Below are 19,430 nucleotides of genomic sequence, written 5' to 3'. Positions count from 1 at the left end.
TGTAAAAACTTCTGCAGAATTTATCTCTGGCTTCAGCCAGCTTTCTGTACCTATAACGATTTAAGCTTCGGTGCTTTCTATCGGCGCTTTAATTTCGGTATTTTACCAATGCGGCTTCGGCTGTTTACAATTATAATACCGATTGCTGCTTGGTACCCGCATGTCCTGACTTTGTCCCGCACCCTTTGAGACTGTTGCCCTTTCTGTACTTGCCCGAGGCCATCTAACCTAAAAAACTGCCCAGTCCACGCCACACAACCCCTGCTACCCGTGTAGCCGCTTGCTGCGTGTAGTGAACTCCTGACTTATCCAGCGGAACCCGCAACCCCACCACCCTATGGCGCAAGTCGAGGAATCTGCAGCCCACACGGTCGCAGAACCGTCTCAGCCTCTGATTCAGACCCTCCACTCGGCTCTGTACCAAAGGTCCGCAGTCAGTCCTGTCGACGATGCTGCAGATGGTGAGCTCTGCTTTCATCCCGCTAGCGAGACTGGCAGTCTTCACCAAATCAGATAGCCGCCGGAAGCCAGAGAGGATTTCCTCCGATCCATAGCGACACACATCATTGGTGCCGACATGAGCGACCACCTGCAGATGGGTGCACCCTTTACCCTTCATGTCATCTGGAAGGACCCTTTCCACATCTGGAATGACTCCCCCCGGTATGCACACGGAGTGCACATTGGTTTTCCTCCCCTCTCTTGCTGCCATATCCCTAGGGGGCCCCATTACGCGCCTGACGTTGGAACTCCCAACTACCAGTAAGCCCATCCTCTGCGACTGCCCGGATCTTGCAGACTGATGGGCAACCTCTGGAACAGGACAAGCAGCCATCTCCGGCCGAAGATCAGTATCAGCCGGAGACAGAGCCTGAAACCGTTTAGTCAGACAAACTGGAGAGGCCTTCCGTTCAGCCCTCCGGAATGTCTTTCGCCCCCTGCCACACCTCGAGACGACCTCCCACTCCACCACAGGTGAGGGATGAGCCTCAGTGTGGGCAGTATCCCGGGCAGTCACAGTCGTAGTCCGATCGGGGGATGCGTGGGACGAGCTGGCCGTCCCCGACAAACCCCCATCTGGATCCCCACAGTGATGCCTGAAGCTGGGAGTGAAGGGATGCCAACCCAGCCCGCATCCGAACACAGCAGTTGCAGTCCCTATCCATGTTAAAAACTGTTGTGCAAAGAACGTGTGAATTAATCTACAGAGAGCATAAACAAATCGACACAAAATTTAAACGGTTATTAAAATACAAGATTGCCTAGTAAATGCAGTAATGCTGCTACTTGCGCACTGCTAACACACTGCTCGGCGGCGGAAGGAGACTACGCGATTTTACACTATTCATGTACTAAAACGCGATGCTACAACTCTCAAATACTATAATACGCCCGAAATTTATGAATTGAACAATGCAAGTACCAAAACCACGCAAAGAAATTAAGAATTAAACTATGTAACAAATGAGTGAGCTAGGAGTATACGACTTTCTGCTGGCAGCTGCTTATCCAACGGCGGCAGGGAGCACACCAAAAGCTCAGGTAAACGACGCTGGAGCAAGAAATATGCTGAGATCATTTTGAGGAAATCCATCACAACATTCCCCTGAAGTGATTGTGGTGTACTGCTAAAATTTGTATGATGATATCAAGAGGCCGATTTGGACCGCGTACGTTAGTGATTCTTTAGTGTTACAGAAAGAATGATGCATTATCGATATACATTTTTCACGTGTATGTTTTCAAATATTCGACCAACGAATGCCTATTTGGCTCACATGATGTGGAAGGTTTCTTTGCACGTGGACAACGGCTATCTTGCTGCCTGTGTGCGTCCTGCAGTAGTACGCAGTACTACCTGAACTTGGTGACGTTGGAGCGCGTCCAGCCCCGTTCGTAGACATTCCTGAGCCGCAGCTTGTAGCTGGCCCCGGGACCGCCGCGCTTCTGCACTACTTCTTTGGCGAAGAACGGGTCGAAGGGCAGCACTCCGTACTCGGGAATTCCTATGGAAAACACAGAAAGAGAATAACGCTATGCTTTATATGAAACACGTAAGGGGAGGGGTGGGGGACAAGGAAAGAAGTACGGGAAACCAAAACCACAACAAATTACCGTACCTGATACGTTATAGGAAACACGTTAGCAATCAAAACAGCTTCCAGTCGTCTCCGGATGCATAAATACAAGCCCAGTATGAAACTTCCTGGCAGACTGAAACTGTGTGCCGGACCGAGACTCGAACGCGGGACCTTTGCCTTTCGCGGGCTAGTGCTTTACCACTTGCCCGCGAAAGGCAAAGGTCCCGAGTTTGACTCTCGGTCCGGCACACAGTTTCAATCTGCCAGGAAATTTCATATCAGCGTACACTCCGCTGCAGTGTGAAAGTCTCATTCAAGTCCAGTATGTTTTCAAGAGAATCTCAAACCATACTTCCCGCAAAATAGGTGCAAGTTCGGGGAACAGTGATAGAGGCGGACGGTGAACACGCATCGTTCTCTGCTAATTAGACCACAAAACCCCAATAATATTGAGAGATGGTGGCTGTGGAGGCTGGGGAGATGTGACAATTCACCCTCCTGCTCACAACACCTGTGCTGGACGATGAGAGTTGTGGGAACAGGTGCCCTGTCACCTTGGAATACGCAGTATCACCATAGAGGTACGAACATAGGACCATGGTGTGGACTTGATGTGCCAAATGGTTGAACCATCCTTGGCAGTAATGCGGCCTTACAGAGTAACAATGGGGCCTATCAAATACCACGATATGGCTGCCTAAATCGTCACCGAAACCCCTCCATGTTTCAATCTTGGGATTGAAGTTGGGAACAATGTGAAACGTAACTCATTTGACCTAACGACTTTCTTCCGTTGCTTCGTAGTCTTTATTTTAAAGCTTCTATACTATGTTTTCCCTTTACTGACATTTGCATCACCGGTGTGTGGTTTAAGAATTCCAACTCGCCCTGCAGTTTCTCGCTTACGGAGCTCCCTTCGTGCCGTACTGGTGCCGACATGGTTTGCGATTGTGACATTCACATCTCCAACGACTTTTGCAGCTGCCGTCCTCGCATTTTTCGTCAACCCTCTTCAATGATCGTCTGTCACGATCACTCTACAAAAACTCTCTTCTACATTGTCGCTTAGCGGATGATGTTTTCCCGCTTTCCCCACATGCGTTCTTTCTTGAAACACCAAAATTTTGGCTACCTTGGATACGGAAGCATCCACCATACGAGCACCAACAATTTTCCCTCGTTCAAATTCACTGAGTTCCGGCATAATGGATTCATAACTACTCAGAACGCTTTTCTGACCAATATTGACACTTTCAACGTTTTGAGCGGGTTGCACATGTGCCGTTCGTGGTCAAATACAACAGCACAGTCCCAAGGTTTGCCTAGCATCTTCACATATGTTCAAGCACGCATTCTTCGCTGTCTTTCGAAATTTTTCTTCAATCCTTATTTTTCTTATTTCTTCAGAACAATGAATGGGATAGTACCACTGGCTATCACAGGTGAAAAATTTTTAACTTCACTATTGATAGTTTTCAAAACTAAGAACCAAGCTGAGATAATTGACAATGGATAATATTCGTTAGCTGGAAAATAGTATAATCCAATTTCTCGATCTCATACGCTAGAAACGCCCTTTTGCAAGTACATTTTTTGTGTAAGATTTGAGATAAAGACGCACTGTATACTATGATACTCGACGAGAATTTTATCGTGTCTCGTTCCAGGACGATAATCATGTTCTGTGAATCATTTGCTATCTGCTTTGCGGAGTTACTTTACAGATGTGATCCTTATACAGACATGGGTAGCCTTTAACTTCGGCGATATTAAAACTTAAAAGAAAGGAGTCAGTTCCAAGACTCTTATCATAAGAGGTCTGTCTAAAAAGCATCCGACCTTTGATTTTCCCGCGGAAAATGGAGACGATAGCGCGGCACCACTGTACACAGTAAAGGAAGAGACCTTTATGCACATGCGTGAATTTTGTCCCCGCCTTCCAACGCGTCAGTCGCTGCCTGTCGGTCGCTACGTGGGGTGCTACACAACGTTTCGTCGGATTACCGATTCTCTCAAGCTGACTGAACGTGTTGAGCAAAGATACTGCATCAAATTTTGTCAAAAGCTTGGTGATTCTCAAAGCGAAACAATTCGTAAGATTCAGCAGGTGTTTGGAGAATATGCGATGTGTGTAACACAAATTAACAAGAGTTCAACCGATTCAAAAATGGCCACACATCAGTGGAGAGTGACCAGCGTTCTGGCAGGGCCCGAGCTGCTCGGGGTGCAGCTGTTCTTGAGAGGGTGCCAAATTTCGTGATGGTAGATCGTCGTTTGACCGTGCAGGAGATTTCCCAAGAGGTTGAAGTGAGTAAAGCTTCTGCACATGCAATTTGCACAGGACCTTCTGGACACAGTGATAACTGGAGATAAAGTCATGGGTATATGGGTATGAGCTATAAAGAAAATGTCAGTCGTCGCAGTGGAAGCATCCCGAGTCTCCAAGGGCGAAGAAAGTGCGGCAGGTGCGAAGAAAAATCAAGGTGATGCTGGCTGTCTTCTTTGATGTCCGTGTAATTTTGCATCACGAATACACACTAGAAGTACAAAATGTGACAAAGGAGCACTATCAAGATGTTCTCCGGCGACTCCGTGACGCAGTTCAGCGAAAAAAAAGCCAGACATGTGGACGGCGAAAACCTGGCAACTGCATCACGACAACAACCTCTCACATTCATCTAACTTGATCCAAAATTTCTTGGCCAAACATGGAATTACAGCCGTTTTCCAACCTCTCTACTCTCTAGACATGTCTCCACGCGACTTCCGGTTGTTTCCAAAATTGAAGAGGCCTCTGAAAGGATCCAGTTTAGAGAGTAGAGAAGAGATAATGTGGAACACGACGACGGAGCTAAACACCATTTCAAAAGAAGACTTCCAGAGGTGTTTCCGGCAATGGAAGGATCGGTGGGCTACGTGTGTGCAAGCACAAGGGGCCTACTTTGAAGGGTCCTAACCCCGTCAGGTATCCGAAATATTTTTTTCTGGCCAAAGGTTGGATACTTTTTAATCAGGCCTGGTATAAGAGCACACGCAAAGGATTCGTAAGGACATCACACAAGTAATACACTTTTACGTACTTGCCGATGTAGATCGTAGGTATGTTTACTAATTACGCCATATGTGACGTTAACAGCTGCAATGAAATACTTGTCATCTGCAAGAATGTAATTAATTAATATTTCGAATCACAAATGCATCTGTCAGATGTGTATATTTATTTCGATTGAGACTGTATTTTCGCTCAAAGTCATGTACGAGGCATATTCGTTAAATAATGTCCTATTTGGCGAAAAATGGAAATTTCTGTGAAAATCTGATGGAACTTTGCACCGATGTGTTGAGCAGTGCCTTTCACGTCGCTCTTTTCAGTTCAGAGCGCAAAGTGATCACGTAGAAATGCCTAAAACAACAGTGTCTCCCGCCAAGTATGTGGATCTGGTGAGAGATTTCTCCCGAAGCTATGCAGCCCAGATAAAAAAATGTCATGCGTTTCGTTCTTCAAGACATTTCTCAGCCGCATCCTGCAGGGGCAACGAAGACACTCCTGCAGCGTTTTGGATGGGAAGTGTTTGATCACCCACAATACAGCCCTTAATTGTCTCCCTCCGATGTTCATCTCTGCTCACATGAACGTTTGGCTATGAAGACAACATTTTGGCGCAAACAACGAAAGGAAGACCAGCGTAGAGAATTGGTGGAAAGCACAGGCGGCTGTTTTCTGTGACAATGGTACTGCAAAGTTTCTACAAAGCCACGGCAAATGTTTAAGTCGTAGCGGCGACTATTTAGAGAGGTAGCTATAAGGTGTGGCTAACTGTTGAGAATAAATAATTTTTGATTTTCATAGTGGTTTCCATTTTGTGGCCTATCGGACCTTACTTTCCGAACAGCTCTCGTATTACGTGTAAATCATCTTCGAAAATTCTACAGCCCACAACAGCAGAGAATGGGCACTTCAGGCAGTAGTCTTTCTTTTTTTTTCAGAATTTGACCTCTTAGAACCTAAGATTCTTTTGCCTCTTATCTTACCAGGACTTTTATATACGTTGGCTGTTTTTGTTGTTGGATAGGAAATTTTTTATTATTGATCAGTCGCTTGAAATTTTCCCTGTTTTATATGATGTCTTCTGTGATGTTACATTTGTTTCAATCTCTTCTTGTCTCTTGTAGGCAAGACGTGGCTTTTTTAAATTTGGAAATTAAATTACAATATTTTCTTTGTTAGCCTGTTGCCATTCATTTTATGAAACATTAATCTCCTCTTCCCAATTGTGTATGAAATTGTCTCTATGTTTCTGTATAAATTTTCATTTCTCCCATTCGTCCAGTTGTTATTTTTTGCTTTGAGGCTCTACATTTTTTTCAGTAATTTCCGTTCCTTTTTCTTGTCCACTTATTTTATTCATTGTAAGGCAGTGACATCTGTATAGTGATTTCTGTTTAATTACTGTTGCGTAGTGTTTAACTGCTGCTCGGAGTGGTAGTGATCTTTTATTATATGGGTTTTGGGTGAGTTTTTATGCTAATTCCAGTTTCCTTGACCTTTCCTTATTTGTGGTGTTATCTAATCGATTTGATTGTATCAGTTCTCCCAAATACTTAAACTTACCAATTCTTTTGATGTTTCCGTGTTGTGTTTCCATATTTTTTCTTTGTTGTAGTTATGTTCAATGTGTTCAGTTCTTTTACTCGATATTTACTATCCGGTTTTAGCTTCAATTTTGGGAAGTGTTTCTCTCATTATCTTCGCGTCTGTTTTGTACTTCGAAATTGTTGCAATATCGTAAGCAAAAGCGAGACACTTCATCACGAATCTCCCTCTTCCTTGTCGTACATACATTTCTTCGATGTTTTTCTCTTGTACGACTTTATCACACTCTCTCATGACCTGATCTAAGAGCAGATTGAAGAGAACATCGCCCTGCCGAACACTTCTGAAGGTTTCAGAAACTTCTCCTAGGAATTTAACTTATGAAGTTGTGTCCCTGAGTGTCTGTTCGACTAACTATCTTGCGGTTTTGTTGATATCTGCATCTTCCAGTGTTTAAGAACACTTAATGTCTACAAAATTAAAGGCTTTTTTGGAATCAAAGAATGTAATGCCTCTGCAGAGGTTCCGCGTTGTTCTAAACCTGAGGATTGTTTCAAAGTTAAACATATTGACTGGACACGATCTACTTTTTCTGAAACCTTCTTGGTGCTCTGTTTGGCCTTCTGTCTTATTCAGTAGAACTTTGGATATAATTTTTTAGGTGAATAGAAGTAGAAATATCCCTCGGTAATCGTTGATATCTGTTCTGTCTCCCCTCTTATGGATTAAGGCTTGGTAGCAGCCATTTTTAATGCAGTAAAGGGAGGAAAAAAGCACTGTGAGAAGTGTCACTCACAACAGCACATCCATGAGGGCTCTTGCTGACAGCGAACAAAAAGGCACGAGCCAACAGAAGGAACAATGTAGCAGTTACTGATAGCCACAACAGATTTGTAAATTCCTGCCGCTCTCTCCAATTTTGATAGTAATTACAGTCACCTAAAATTATTTCAGTATTCCTATTCAATATTACCAACAATCAGTTGTATTATAGTTACTTCAGTACGTTGTTTTAGAGTAGTCTGTAACCAGTTTTACAATTTTTGTTAAAATATATTTGAGATGTCCTGTTGCTTCATGTTAGCCAAACTGTTAATTGTCGTTAACGACATTGCATCTCATCGTTGAATTTCTTGTTAATATGGTAAGTATTTTTTAGTAATTAATATTTCTAGCGTTACTTCACGGACTGTGCGGATGTACTGAATGAGAGAGTTGATATGAAAGTGTCGATAAATGGCCCTTTTACTTCAATGTAATTGTTCATTATCAAACTGTTTCTTGTAGAACTTTGATTCTTAATTCTGGTTATTTTGAACTTTGTGAGAATTAGTTGTATTAATGATGTTGTTGAAAGCCATCATTTATTTAATCTATAACACTAATCAATGGCTGAGAAACGTTAGTCGGTATACGAGGTGTGTGAGAAAAGTAACGAGACTGGCAGCACTGCCAAAGATCTGGCAACGCTTTGTTGTTCTATTTGTGTAGATCAGTGTGTTCATCCCTTGCATATGCTCAGTCCGAGTTTCAGCTCCGTACGTCCATCAGGTGGTTTTTGAGAGCGCTAGCAGTAAATTTTGAAGAGTGAAATTTAGAGCAACGTTATGCAATCAAGTTTTGTCTTGAACATTGGAATCCGCGAGTATGACCTTTGAAGGTCTGCGGTGAATATTCATTATGACAAGTTTTTCCCAAGAAAAAACGATGTTTGGAAAGCCGAAACCATATTACAGATGAATATCGCTCATGGAAAACTTCAACTTCAAAAGCCGACGAAAACATCGAACATGTGTGTGCTCTTGTAAGATCAGACCATCGCTAAACAATAAGGGTTACGGATGACCTGGTGAACTTGAACATTTTCACTGTACATCAAATTTGGCCGAGAAATTCCACATGCGAAAATGGTGCTGAGAAACGTCAAAACTGAGCAGAAGGACAAGCGAAGAAAAGTGTGCGTTGATCTTCTTGGGCGGACTGCCAATGACTACGAATGGTTCAGTCGTGTGATCACACAGGTGACGAATCCTGGATTTTTTAGCACGAGCCTCAGACAAAGCAGCAAAGTGCGAAGTGGTACACTGAGACATCTCCTTGATTGAGAAAGCTCAAATGAGCAAATCAAAGATCAATACAAGGCTGATTTACTTTTTGGGCAAAAGGGATATCATGCATAAAGAATTTGTTCCTTCGGGACAACCTACCAACCAAGTGTGTTTCTAAGATAAAAGCCCAGGAAAAGGATGAATTGCGTGGAACCAGACGTTGCGGACAAGTAGACGCTGCATCGTGACAACGCCCCATGTCACACGACCACGGCCACCACGGAATATTTGACCTCCAGAGGGAATCCTGGTGTTCCACAGCCCTCCTGTTCACCTGGTCTGAGTCAGTGTGACTTTTTTCTTTCCCTAAAATTGAAAAATGTCTTAAAAGGATATCATTTTGGGACTATTGTGACCGACATATTAATGGCCCTACCAGCTGAAGCTTTTCAGTGCTGCACCTACGGTCTAGGGGCAGCGTCTTTGATTATTAATCAAAACGTGATCAGTCCTGGCTTCGAAGTCCGCCAGCTCTTAAATTTTGATTAATAATCAGCTTAGCCAGCCGAAGACTTTCGGCATAAGTAGTCATCCTCATTCTGTCAATGGCCGGGCAGAGGTTCCGGGCACTCTCTTGTTTTTGGGGTGAGAAACCGCCCCTGAAGGCGGAAGAATCACCAATGAGCAATGGCATGAAGACAAAGAAGGCAGTGGAAACAACAGCATTAAACACATAACGTCTATCCACAGGTCATATGGCCTGTTACTGAAAAAGCGTCATGATGATCTCTCCATTGGCAAAAGATGCAGTAATAGTCCCCCATTCAGACATCCGGGTGGGGAATGCCAAGTTGGAGATGACCATGAGAAAAAGATTCAATAGCCAATGAAAGGGTGTTCGGCCAGCCGGGATATGGAACGTCAGAAGCTTGAGCGTGGCAGGGAGGCTAGAAAATCTGAAAAGGGAAACGCAAAGGCTCAATCTGGATACAGTAGGGGTTAGTGATGTGAAACAGAAAGAGCCGGCCGCGGTGGTCTAGCGGTTCTAGGCGCTCAGTCCGGAACCGCGCGACTGCTACGGTCGCAGGTTCGAATCCTGCCTCGGGCATGGATGTGGGTGATGTCCTTAGGTTAGTTAGGTTTAAGTAGTTCTAAGTTATAGGGGACTGATGACCACAGATGTTAAGTCTCATAGTGCTCAGAGCCATTTGAACCATTTTTTGAAACAGAAAGAAGAGAAAGATTTATGGTCAAATGAGTATAGGGTAATGTCAACAGCAGCAAAAAATAATATAACGGAAGTAGGATACGTTATGAGTAGGAAGGTAGGGCAGAGAGTGTGATACTGTGAACAGTTCAGTGATACGGCTGTTCTTACCAGAATCAACAGCAAACAAATAACGGCAAATATAGTTCACGTATTCGTGCTAACCTCGCAAGTTGAAGATGAAGAAATAGAGAAAGTGCACGAAGATATCAAAAAAGTAACACAGTATGTAAAGGGAGATGAAAATCTAATAGTCATGAGGGACTGGAATGTAGTAGCAGAAACGGTTACAGGAGAATATGTGCTTCGGTAAAAAAATGAGAGAGGAGAGAGAATAATTGAGTTCTGTAATAAACTTCAGCTGGTAATAGCAAATATTCTATTCAAGAATCACAAGAGTAGGAGCTATACTTGGAAAAAGCCGTATGACAGAGGATGATTTCAGTTAGATTACATCATGGTCATACAGAGATTCCGAAATCAGACACTGGATTGTACGGCGTACCCAGGAGCAGAGATAGGTCACAATGTAGCAGTGATGGAAAGGAGGCTGAAGTTTAAGCGAATAGTCAGGAAGAATCAATACGCAAATAACTGGGGTATGGAAATCCTAAGTTCTCTAAGACTGTAGATACAGCGGTGAGGAATAGCTCAGTAGGCAGTGCAGTTGAAGAGGAATTGACCTCTCTAAAAAGGCCAGTCAGTGAAGTTAGAATGGAAAACATAGGTACAAAGAAGGTAACTGCGAAGAGACCACGTGTAACAGAAGAGATACTTCAGTTTATCGATGAAAGAAGGAAGTACAAAAATGTACTGGGAAATACAGGAATACAGAAATTCAAGTCACTGAGGAATGAAATAAATAGGGAGTGCAGGGAAGCTAAGACGAAATAGCTGCGTAAAAATGTGAAGAAATCGAAAAAGAAATCATTGTCGAAAGGACTGACTCAGCATACAGGAAACTCAAAATAATCTTCGGTGAAACTGGAAGCAAGGGCGGTAACATCAAGAGTGCGAGAAAAGGCTACCTTGAAGGCCTCTATGATGGGGAAGATTTGTCTGATATGATAAGAAGAGTCGATCTAGAACAGATAGGGGATCCAGTATTAGAATCTGAATTTATAAGAGCTTTGGAGTACTTAAGAGCAAATAAGGGGGAAGGGGTGTATAACATTCCATCAGAATTTCTAAAATTGTTGGGGAAGTAGCAACAAAACGATTATTCACGTTGTTGTGTAGAATGCGTGAGTCTGGCGACATACCATCTGACATTCGGAAAAATGTCATCCACACAATTTCGAAGACTGCAGGAGCTGACTAGAGTGACAAATATCGGTCAGCTAGCTTAATAGCTCATGCATCCAAGTTGCTGACAAATATAATATACAGCAGAATAGAAAAGAAAATTGCGGATGTGTTAAATGACGATCAGGTTGGCTTTAAGAAAGGTAAAGACACCAGAAAGGCAATTCTGACGTTGTAGTTGATAGTGCGAGTAGGGCTAAAGAAAAATCAAGGTCGTTCATAGAATCTGTTGGCCTGGAAAAGGCGTTCGACAACGTAATATGGCTCAAGATGTTTGAAATTCTAAGAAAAATAGTGGAAAGCTATAGGGAGACATGGGTAATGTATCTATAAGAGATGAGAGGGAACAATACGAGTGGACGACCAAGAACGAAGTGGTGGGATTAAAAAGGGTGTAAGACAGGAATGCAGTCTTTCGCCCCTAATGTTCAATCTGTACATCGAAGAAGCAAACGAAAATAAAATATAGGTTCAGGGGTGGCATTAAAATTGAAGGTGAAAGGATATCAATGATACGATTCTCTTGCTATCCTGAGTGAAAATGGAGAAGAATTACATGATCTGCTGAATAGAATGAACGGTCTAAAGAGAGCAGGATATGTATTGAGAGTAAATCGAAGAAAGACGAAAGAAATAGTAGAAATGAGAACAGTGAGAAACTTAATATCAGGATTGATGGTCACGAAGTAGATAAAGTTAACATTTGAATTCTACTACCCAGGCAGCAAAATATCCAGTGATGGACGGAGCAAGGAGGACATCAAAAGCAGACTAGCGTTGGCAATAAGGGCATTCCTGGCAAAGAGAAGTCTACTAGTATCAAACATAGGACGTAAGTGGAGGAAGAAATTTCTGAGAATGTAGTTCTCGAACACAGCATTGTATGTCAGCAACATACAGAAAACCGGAACAGAAAAGAATGGAAACATTTGAGATGTGGTACTACAGCCAAACGTTGAAAATTAGATAGACTCATAATGTAAGGAATGAGTAGGTTCTGCACAGAATCGGAGGGGAAAGGTATATATGGAAAACACTAACAAGGAGAAGGGACAGGATGATAGGACATCTGTTAAGACACCAGAGAATGACTTCCATAGTACTAGAAGGAGCTGTAGAGGGCAAAAACTGTAGGGGAAGACAGAGATTGGAATAAATTCAGCAAATAATTGAGGATGTAGGTTGCAAGTGCTACTCTAAGATGAAGAGGTTGGCACAGGTGATGAATTCGTGGCGGGTTGCATCAAACCAGTCAGAAGACTGATAGCTCAAAAAGAAAACAAAAAATACAAGGCTGAGAACAACGTCTGAAGAGGACAATACTGTTGCTCGAAAAAAATAAGACTTTGGTAGACAAAAAGGTCGGTCTCATTACTTTCCTCATACACCTCGTAGATAAAGTACCTGTAGATGCGTTGACAATAGCATATTTAAGGAAGAGTAATTTATTTAAATATCTACAGTGAGACCATGACAAGTAGAGACTCTGTCTTTGACTAATGATGCGCATAATGTTGAACTGGTACTCAGTTTGAAAGACTGACGCTATGATTCTCTATGGTCTCTGTAAGCTGGCAGTTATAGTTATCTGCCAAACTGCTGGTGTTGTGCAATCTGTAACATTTCTTTCTTGTAAGTATGGTATTTCGTTCCAGTATATGATAGCGGCTGGATTAACTACTCAGCAGAAAAAAAGGGAGCATCATGTTGGCGGGTACAACAAACATAATCAGATAGATATATGGGAAAACAACACAGTTGTATTGTTTAAACCGATGAGAAGTAAAGAGAAAGTAAATCAATTATAAAATATCGGCACCGTCCACTGTACAGGAAAGGCATTGGTTCGTATGATTCTCGCAAAGATTCTGCTGAACATTTCAATACGGTCCAACACTCTCGCACGTAAGGTAAGAAGCATAATTACCATCGTTTCTAACACTAGCCTGCTATTAACTTGAAGGACAAATTTTAGTGCATAGCAAATCTGCGCCGAAGGATAAAGAAAACGTTATAAGAGCAAGAGGGCTTAGCAGGGATAAGAAATGTGGAGAACTGAACACCCGGCATACTCCTATTTGCATTGCCTGCGAGCTGTTGACGAAAATCAGTGGCACGCGGCGTCGCAGGAGCGTCCGATTACGAATAACCCCGTGGCTTGGGTTGTCAAGATTAATGTCCCGTACGACAAGGCTTAACACGACAAGGAATACTTCATTTCATCAGCCTGTCAACACTTGCGAATAACATCTGTCAAAAACAGCAAAAATGGGCGCCCTATGCTAAGACAATTGGCCTAACGGTCTATCTCCTTGTCCTATAGAGGGCGACTCGTATATACCATGATCATCCCGACGTGAGGGAGGCAGCAAGTGAAGGGGAGCTAAACTGTGCTCGAAGTTTTATCGACTCAGTGTGAGGAAAAAAAAACAAGAGACTGCCCAAATCTGCATGTTATCAACTACATCGTGACCAAGGTAGCAGAGTATTTCTCCATCCCACACAAGGTGCGAGAACGGCCGTTGAATAAGGCCTTTAGTTGGCACCCCCTGTGGACGTCATCTGGTGTAGGGGAGCTTCTAAGTAGCCGCTTTCGACTTGGGCAACGGTCTCTCCATCTTAGCTACCATCCTTGTGGTTTTTCATTAAATATTTAACGGCTAATGCTATCAAGATGAGCTTTCGGGTACAGCTACTCCTGTATCTGAGGAAGTTATTGATAGCTCTTCTTGCTCTTTCTAGTATAACTGAAAGTATGAAATTCGCCCATTATGTTTTAATAGATCTAAACTAATTATTACACGAAAAATTAAGTTACATAAAGATTTGCATATAATTGTTGCTGGTTAGCTGATGTGATTGTTTACGGAAATCTCTCGATATCTGTGGTGTTACAATACTAATTCGATTCCCAAGTTGTTAACAGATAGGTCCTACCTTCAACATCAGGGTTAAATTTTGCACGTATAACTCCATCACAGTGATCTGAAAACCATTATTATATCTGTGGTGATTTGTGGTAGGCCGCAAAAATTATGGCACGTTCGATGAAATCGAATTTAATCATACCCTTCTGATTCCCATGCCATTACAGACAATAAGTACGAGGGTTGTCCAGAAAGTAAGTTCTGATCGGTCGTGAAATGGACACCACAGTGAAAACCCAATGAAGCTTTGCACAGATGTGTTGCGTAGTGTCTCTAGTGTGACCGTCGATCGCATCAAGACGCTCTTTTGAGATGTGAGCGCACTGTGAGCGAGTAAAGGTGCCTAGGACAACGATGTCTCCCGCCAAGTAGGAGGGCCCGCTGAGAGGCTTCGCCTTAATGAATGCAGCCCACCTAACAAAACTGCCATGCACTTCCGTATTCATGGCAATTCTCAGCCGCACTCTGCAGGGAGAGTGAAGACGCTTCTTCAGCCTTTTGGATGGGAGGTGTGCGATCACCCACAACACAGTCCTAATTGGCTCGTCCTAAGTATCATCCCTGTTCACATCAAACGCTGGCTACGAAGACAACACTTGGGCGCATGCTACGCGCTACAGAGCAGCGTAGAGAATTATCGGAAAGCACAAACGGCTGCCTTCTATGACAATGGCCTTGGAAATTTGGTATAACGCTAAGACAAATGTCTAAGTCGGAGCGGCGACTATGTAGAGAGGTACCTGGAAGGTGTAGCTAACTCTTGCAAATGAAATGTTTCTGATTTTCACTGTGGTTGTCATTTAGTGACCGATCGGAACTTACTTTCTGGACAACCCTCGTATTATGCACCATTGACAAGAGACATCTATTTTGCAACGTGCTTTATGACACACTCTATTTATTACAATTACTCAGGACGACTTTACTGAAATTTGGTGTGTCCAGTAGGGAAATTATTGCTCCCATGCGACTATGTATGCGTTGTGAAGTAGGCAGGGAACGGAACGTGGGTGTCAACATGGCTTCGTAATCCGTTAAAAGACCATGTCTATGGTTGGTACGGTTGTTCAAATGTATGTTACTCGAATCTGAACTGGAGACTTATAAGCAATGCAATGTGTCACCTGCTGTGACATTATAAGTAGTTACTCAGCCACGTCATTGCCGTCTGACTGAACGAGTTGATGTATCGTCAGCTTCTGCGGCCCAGCCGTGGTGGCAGATGAGGGACCCGTTGAGTGACGGTAATCAAATGTAACGCCACTTATCTTCCAGAATGATCCGATCGACTGACAACTGACTAGGGGTGAGTGACGACAGCATTTAGACACCCGAATTAGAATACGCCTGAGCTAAATCACAAAAGGAACAAAGAAAACTCAAGTACCGTAAACGATACTGTGGGGTCAGTAGTACCAAGCTGAGGGTCTGAGGAATGAATACAGTTTAGTACTAAGAAATGCTCTGTATGGGATGCGGTGTAGGAAACGCTCGTGTAAGCATGGTGATGTGGTCAATAATTAGAGTGATTCCTGAAAACATCAAGCAGTTTTTGCAAACAAAAAAAGGCGCTGTCGAATGATATCAGACGATCGGAAGATACACACAAATTCAAACGCGGTCCTAAATACAAGGACCATCCACTAATGAGATAATTATTACTGAGATGTTCTCTGTATACCTAATACCTCAGTATCATGAATAAATATTAAGATCTCACATAAATTAATAAACAAGTTGACCAGAAACAGTCTGAAACGCTTGTAAGGGCGTTGCAGGGGAATTTGTGCTAAGAAATAATTGTTAACAAAATAATTCGATTCGTTGCAGCGTTTCTGAGTTATTTTCCATCGAAGTTAGCCAATCAAGTTGTCGTAAAATCAAGAATCCCGTCAGAGACAAAGTCGCCAAACGTGTTCTTCGTTGCGCTTCATGAAACCGAACAAACGTAGCTTCTATTCAGCTAGCTTAATTTTTTTTATTTCCGAAATAGTCACACTTCAAACAGTAATTAACATTTCAACAAGTGGTAGGTCACGGGCTCACAGATGTATGTGCATTACCGCATTTTTGCGCGTGTTGCTAAATAACTCGGAAACGGCGCAATGCATCGAATTTTTTTAACAGTAATTTTTCAGAAACTCCCCTACATTACCTTTACAAGCCTTTCAGACTGTTTCTGACCACCCTGTATAATAAAATAATCATGTGGTATTAATGGCCGGCAGAACACGTCTGGGATTCTTCCGCTGCCAGATGCAAGTCTTTCTGTTTGCCGCCACTAAGGTGACATACTCGTCGAGGAAGGTGAGATGGAATGATTAGGACGACATAAACACCCAGTTGTAGACCGAAGAAAATATCAGACCCGGCCGGAAGCTGCGGGCGATTTCATTTGGTAACAGCAACGTAATTACGGGTAAGTATTCTTAAAATTTCATTTGATGAACCAATTATTTGTCAATTATTACCATCTAATTATCATCTAATCTGTATGCAGAACATGTCATGAGGAATGCGAGGCTAGATGAAGGAGAAAGAGGAATTAAAATAGCTGGAATAAATGTAAACAACCTCAGGTACGCGGATGATACGATCCTGTTGGCAGAAAGTGAAGAATTGAGAACACTCTTACTGAAGGTGAAAGACGAAAGTGAAAAGGCTGGTCTTATGCTGAATGTGAAGAAAACGAAAATTATGGCAACTACACCTACCAATTCATGGGATATAGCAGAAGAAACCATGGAGGTAGTGACCACATTCAGTTATCTCGGTTCCCAGATCTCTGCTGACGGTGACTGCAGCCATGAAATCCGGAGACGCCTGTTGCTCGGTAGACAGGCGATGTCAAACCTTGACAAGGTTATAAGGTCCAGAGATATAACACTAGCAACAAAGATCCGTATTGTGAGGGCTATGGTCTTTCCAGTTGTATGGAAGTGAGACCTGGACCATTAGAAAGGCTGAACGGCGAAGAATTGACTCCTTCGAATTGTGGTGTTGGAGGAAACTTCTTAGAGTTCCATGGACGGCAAAGAGAACCAACAGATCAATATTGGAGCAAATTAAACCAGATTTGTCCCTGGAAGGTCTAATCTTAAAACAAAAGCTGACCTACTTTGGACACACAATGCGAAGGCATGCCTCGCTGGAAAATACATTAATGCTGGGGAAGATTGAAGGAACTAGAAGAAGAGGACGTCAGAGGATGAGATGGATCGATGGTATCACAGAAGCAATGTGTTCCAACCTGGAAGGTCTACGGGAGAAAGTGCAAGACAGGAAAAAGTGGCGTGATTTGGTTCAGGGGGTCACGAAGAGTCGGAACCGACTAAACGAACAGAGAGAGAGATCATCTAATTAAAAGAAGACCATGTACATACTTGTTTAAAAACGAAGAAAACCAACATACAATGATTTTTGTAACAAGGAAATTTACATTAATTTTTATTTAATCTTAAGTCCTTGCTTTTGTAACATCTGTAAATAGTCTCACTTCATAGTTTATTGAGACATGAATCTAATGGAAGATATCAGTTTGCTCAGGAATCCTTCCAGCTATGTATATATCTTTGCTATTGGCCCATTAGTTCTGGAGCTAAAGTTTTTAAGTTTAGCTGTAACGAAAGATAAAATAACGTCTATAAAAGGGACAGGAAGTCTGCTACTAGGCCAATTCACATATTCGCATGGCAGCGTTGTGGTCGAGACCTATGCGCTCTCAGCTAGGACACACTTGCCGGCAAACTCTGCTTGGCAAGGCTTCTTGCTCCGAAAAAGCAATTAGTCGTGCGCTTTCGAAGCGCGTTGTCGGATTTTTCGTAATCTTGCCATGGCAGAGCGGTCGGCCAGGGTTTTATCTCGCCGCTAAAGTGAAGAGTGCGACAAGTCGCCGTGTGGATCCTGACACGGACTACTATTCGGGAACGAGTTGGACTTACTTCTAAGGTTACGCATTCATCACCACATCGACTCCCAGAAGAAAGAAGTGCCTGTCAGCAAAAGATCTCACCGTCCAGCTGAAGTCGACGAGAATTTCTCGGGGGTCAACCGGTAGAAGCAATGTTGGCACAACGCCGAGGCCGAACTCAGGCGGTACGGCATACAGACATTGTCGTTAGTCTGCATCGCCTAACTAATGGCGGTCACCTCTACCGACATCAATGGGACATGGCCATTGTTCCCACTTGGTGTACCGCTTACACCCCGTGGTTGCAAACTGTTCCCGCCAATTATGTCGCCACCTGGGCCCTCGAGTGAATGGCAACAAGCCAGCTCTACCGGTTGCGAACGCGCCCGATGGTATGACAGCAGATTCGGCCCAACCGCGCCCGATGTGACTGCAGCAGCAGGTTCGGCCGCAACCGCTCTCGACCCTGTAGCAGCAGAAGGACGGAAGAAAGGTGGGACGAACGCGTCCGATCTGGGTGAGGGCATCGAGGTACGTCATACCTCAAGGAGGCGCCATCCCGCAGCCTTAGGAGAATCCTCCCCCACCAATCCAGGCCGAACCAGCAAATGAAAAGAACGAAGAGAAGGTGTGGCGAATTCCCGCGTCGTCCAGACGAAGAAGGTTTCATCGCTTCCGACAGAAAGGAGACTGCCAGATCTGTTGAGGTCCACCAAGTGCGACTGGCTGGTGTGGAGACTGCAAACCAGTAGGGTGACATGCCGAAGCAGTCGAAGCGGACGGGACGACGCTGCCACAGCCGAAGAAACCGCGCCTGCCGATGTGGCCGAGCGTTTCTAGGCGCTTCAGTCTGGAATCGCGCGACCGCTACGGTCGCAGGAACGTTCCTGCCTCGGACTTGGATGTGTGTAATATCCTTAGGTTAGTTAGGTTTAAATAGTTCTAAGTTCTAGGGGACTGATGACCTCAGATGCTCGGAGCCATTTGAACCATTTAAAAAAACCGCCTCGCCTACTAGCAACGACAATGCGGTGGTTAGGGCGCTGCTAGACCTTCCACAAGAAGATCCACTCCGTCGCCAAGCACTGCGGCGTTCGTGGGGGAGGCTCCGACCTGTCCAATGGGAAATACCGCAAGCTCATGAAGCCTGCAGAAGAAGAAAAGTAGCATCGTTTTTCTCACAATGCCGAGCAGCAGAAGCAGCTGAAAACGGTTTCCTGCCACTTTCCAAAGAATATGGAGCCACAGTTCCTCAAGCAGCAGCTCGCAGCACAGGATTTCCCAATTTGCTCCACCGG

The 19,430-nt window shown here is 43.7% G+C and overlaps 1 protein-coding gene across 1 annotated transcript in view; it reads right to left on the bottom strand.

The window, feature by feature from the left end:
* LOC124775808 overlaps positions 1-19,430 on the bottom strand; it is a 155,108-nt gene that overhangs the window by 18,690 nt on the left and 116,988 nt on the right. The window contains exon 4 of the mRNA XM_047250639.1: positions 1,859-2,006. Coding sequence (XP_047106595.1) covers positions 1,859-2,006 — 148 coding nt within the window. The remainder of the gene's footprint in view (positions 1-1,858; positions 2,007-19,430) is intronic.

This window comes from Schistocerca piceifrons, chromosome 2 (genome assembly GCF_021461385.2).
Source record: "Schistocerca piceifrons isolate TAMUIC-IGC-003096 chromosome 2, iqSchPice1.1, whole genome shotgun sequence".
Lineage (NCBI taxonomy): Eukaryota > Metazoa > Arthropoda > Insecta > Orthoptera > Acrididae > Schistocerca > Schistocerca piceifrons.
The sequence above is the reverse complement of the archived record's forward strand: the minus strand, read 5'-3'. Positions and strand labels throughout refer to the sequence as shown.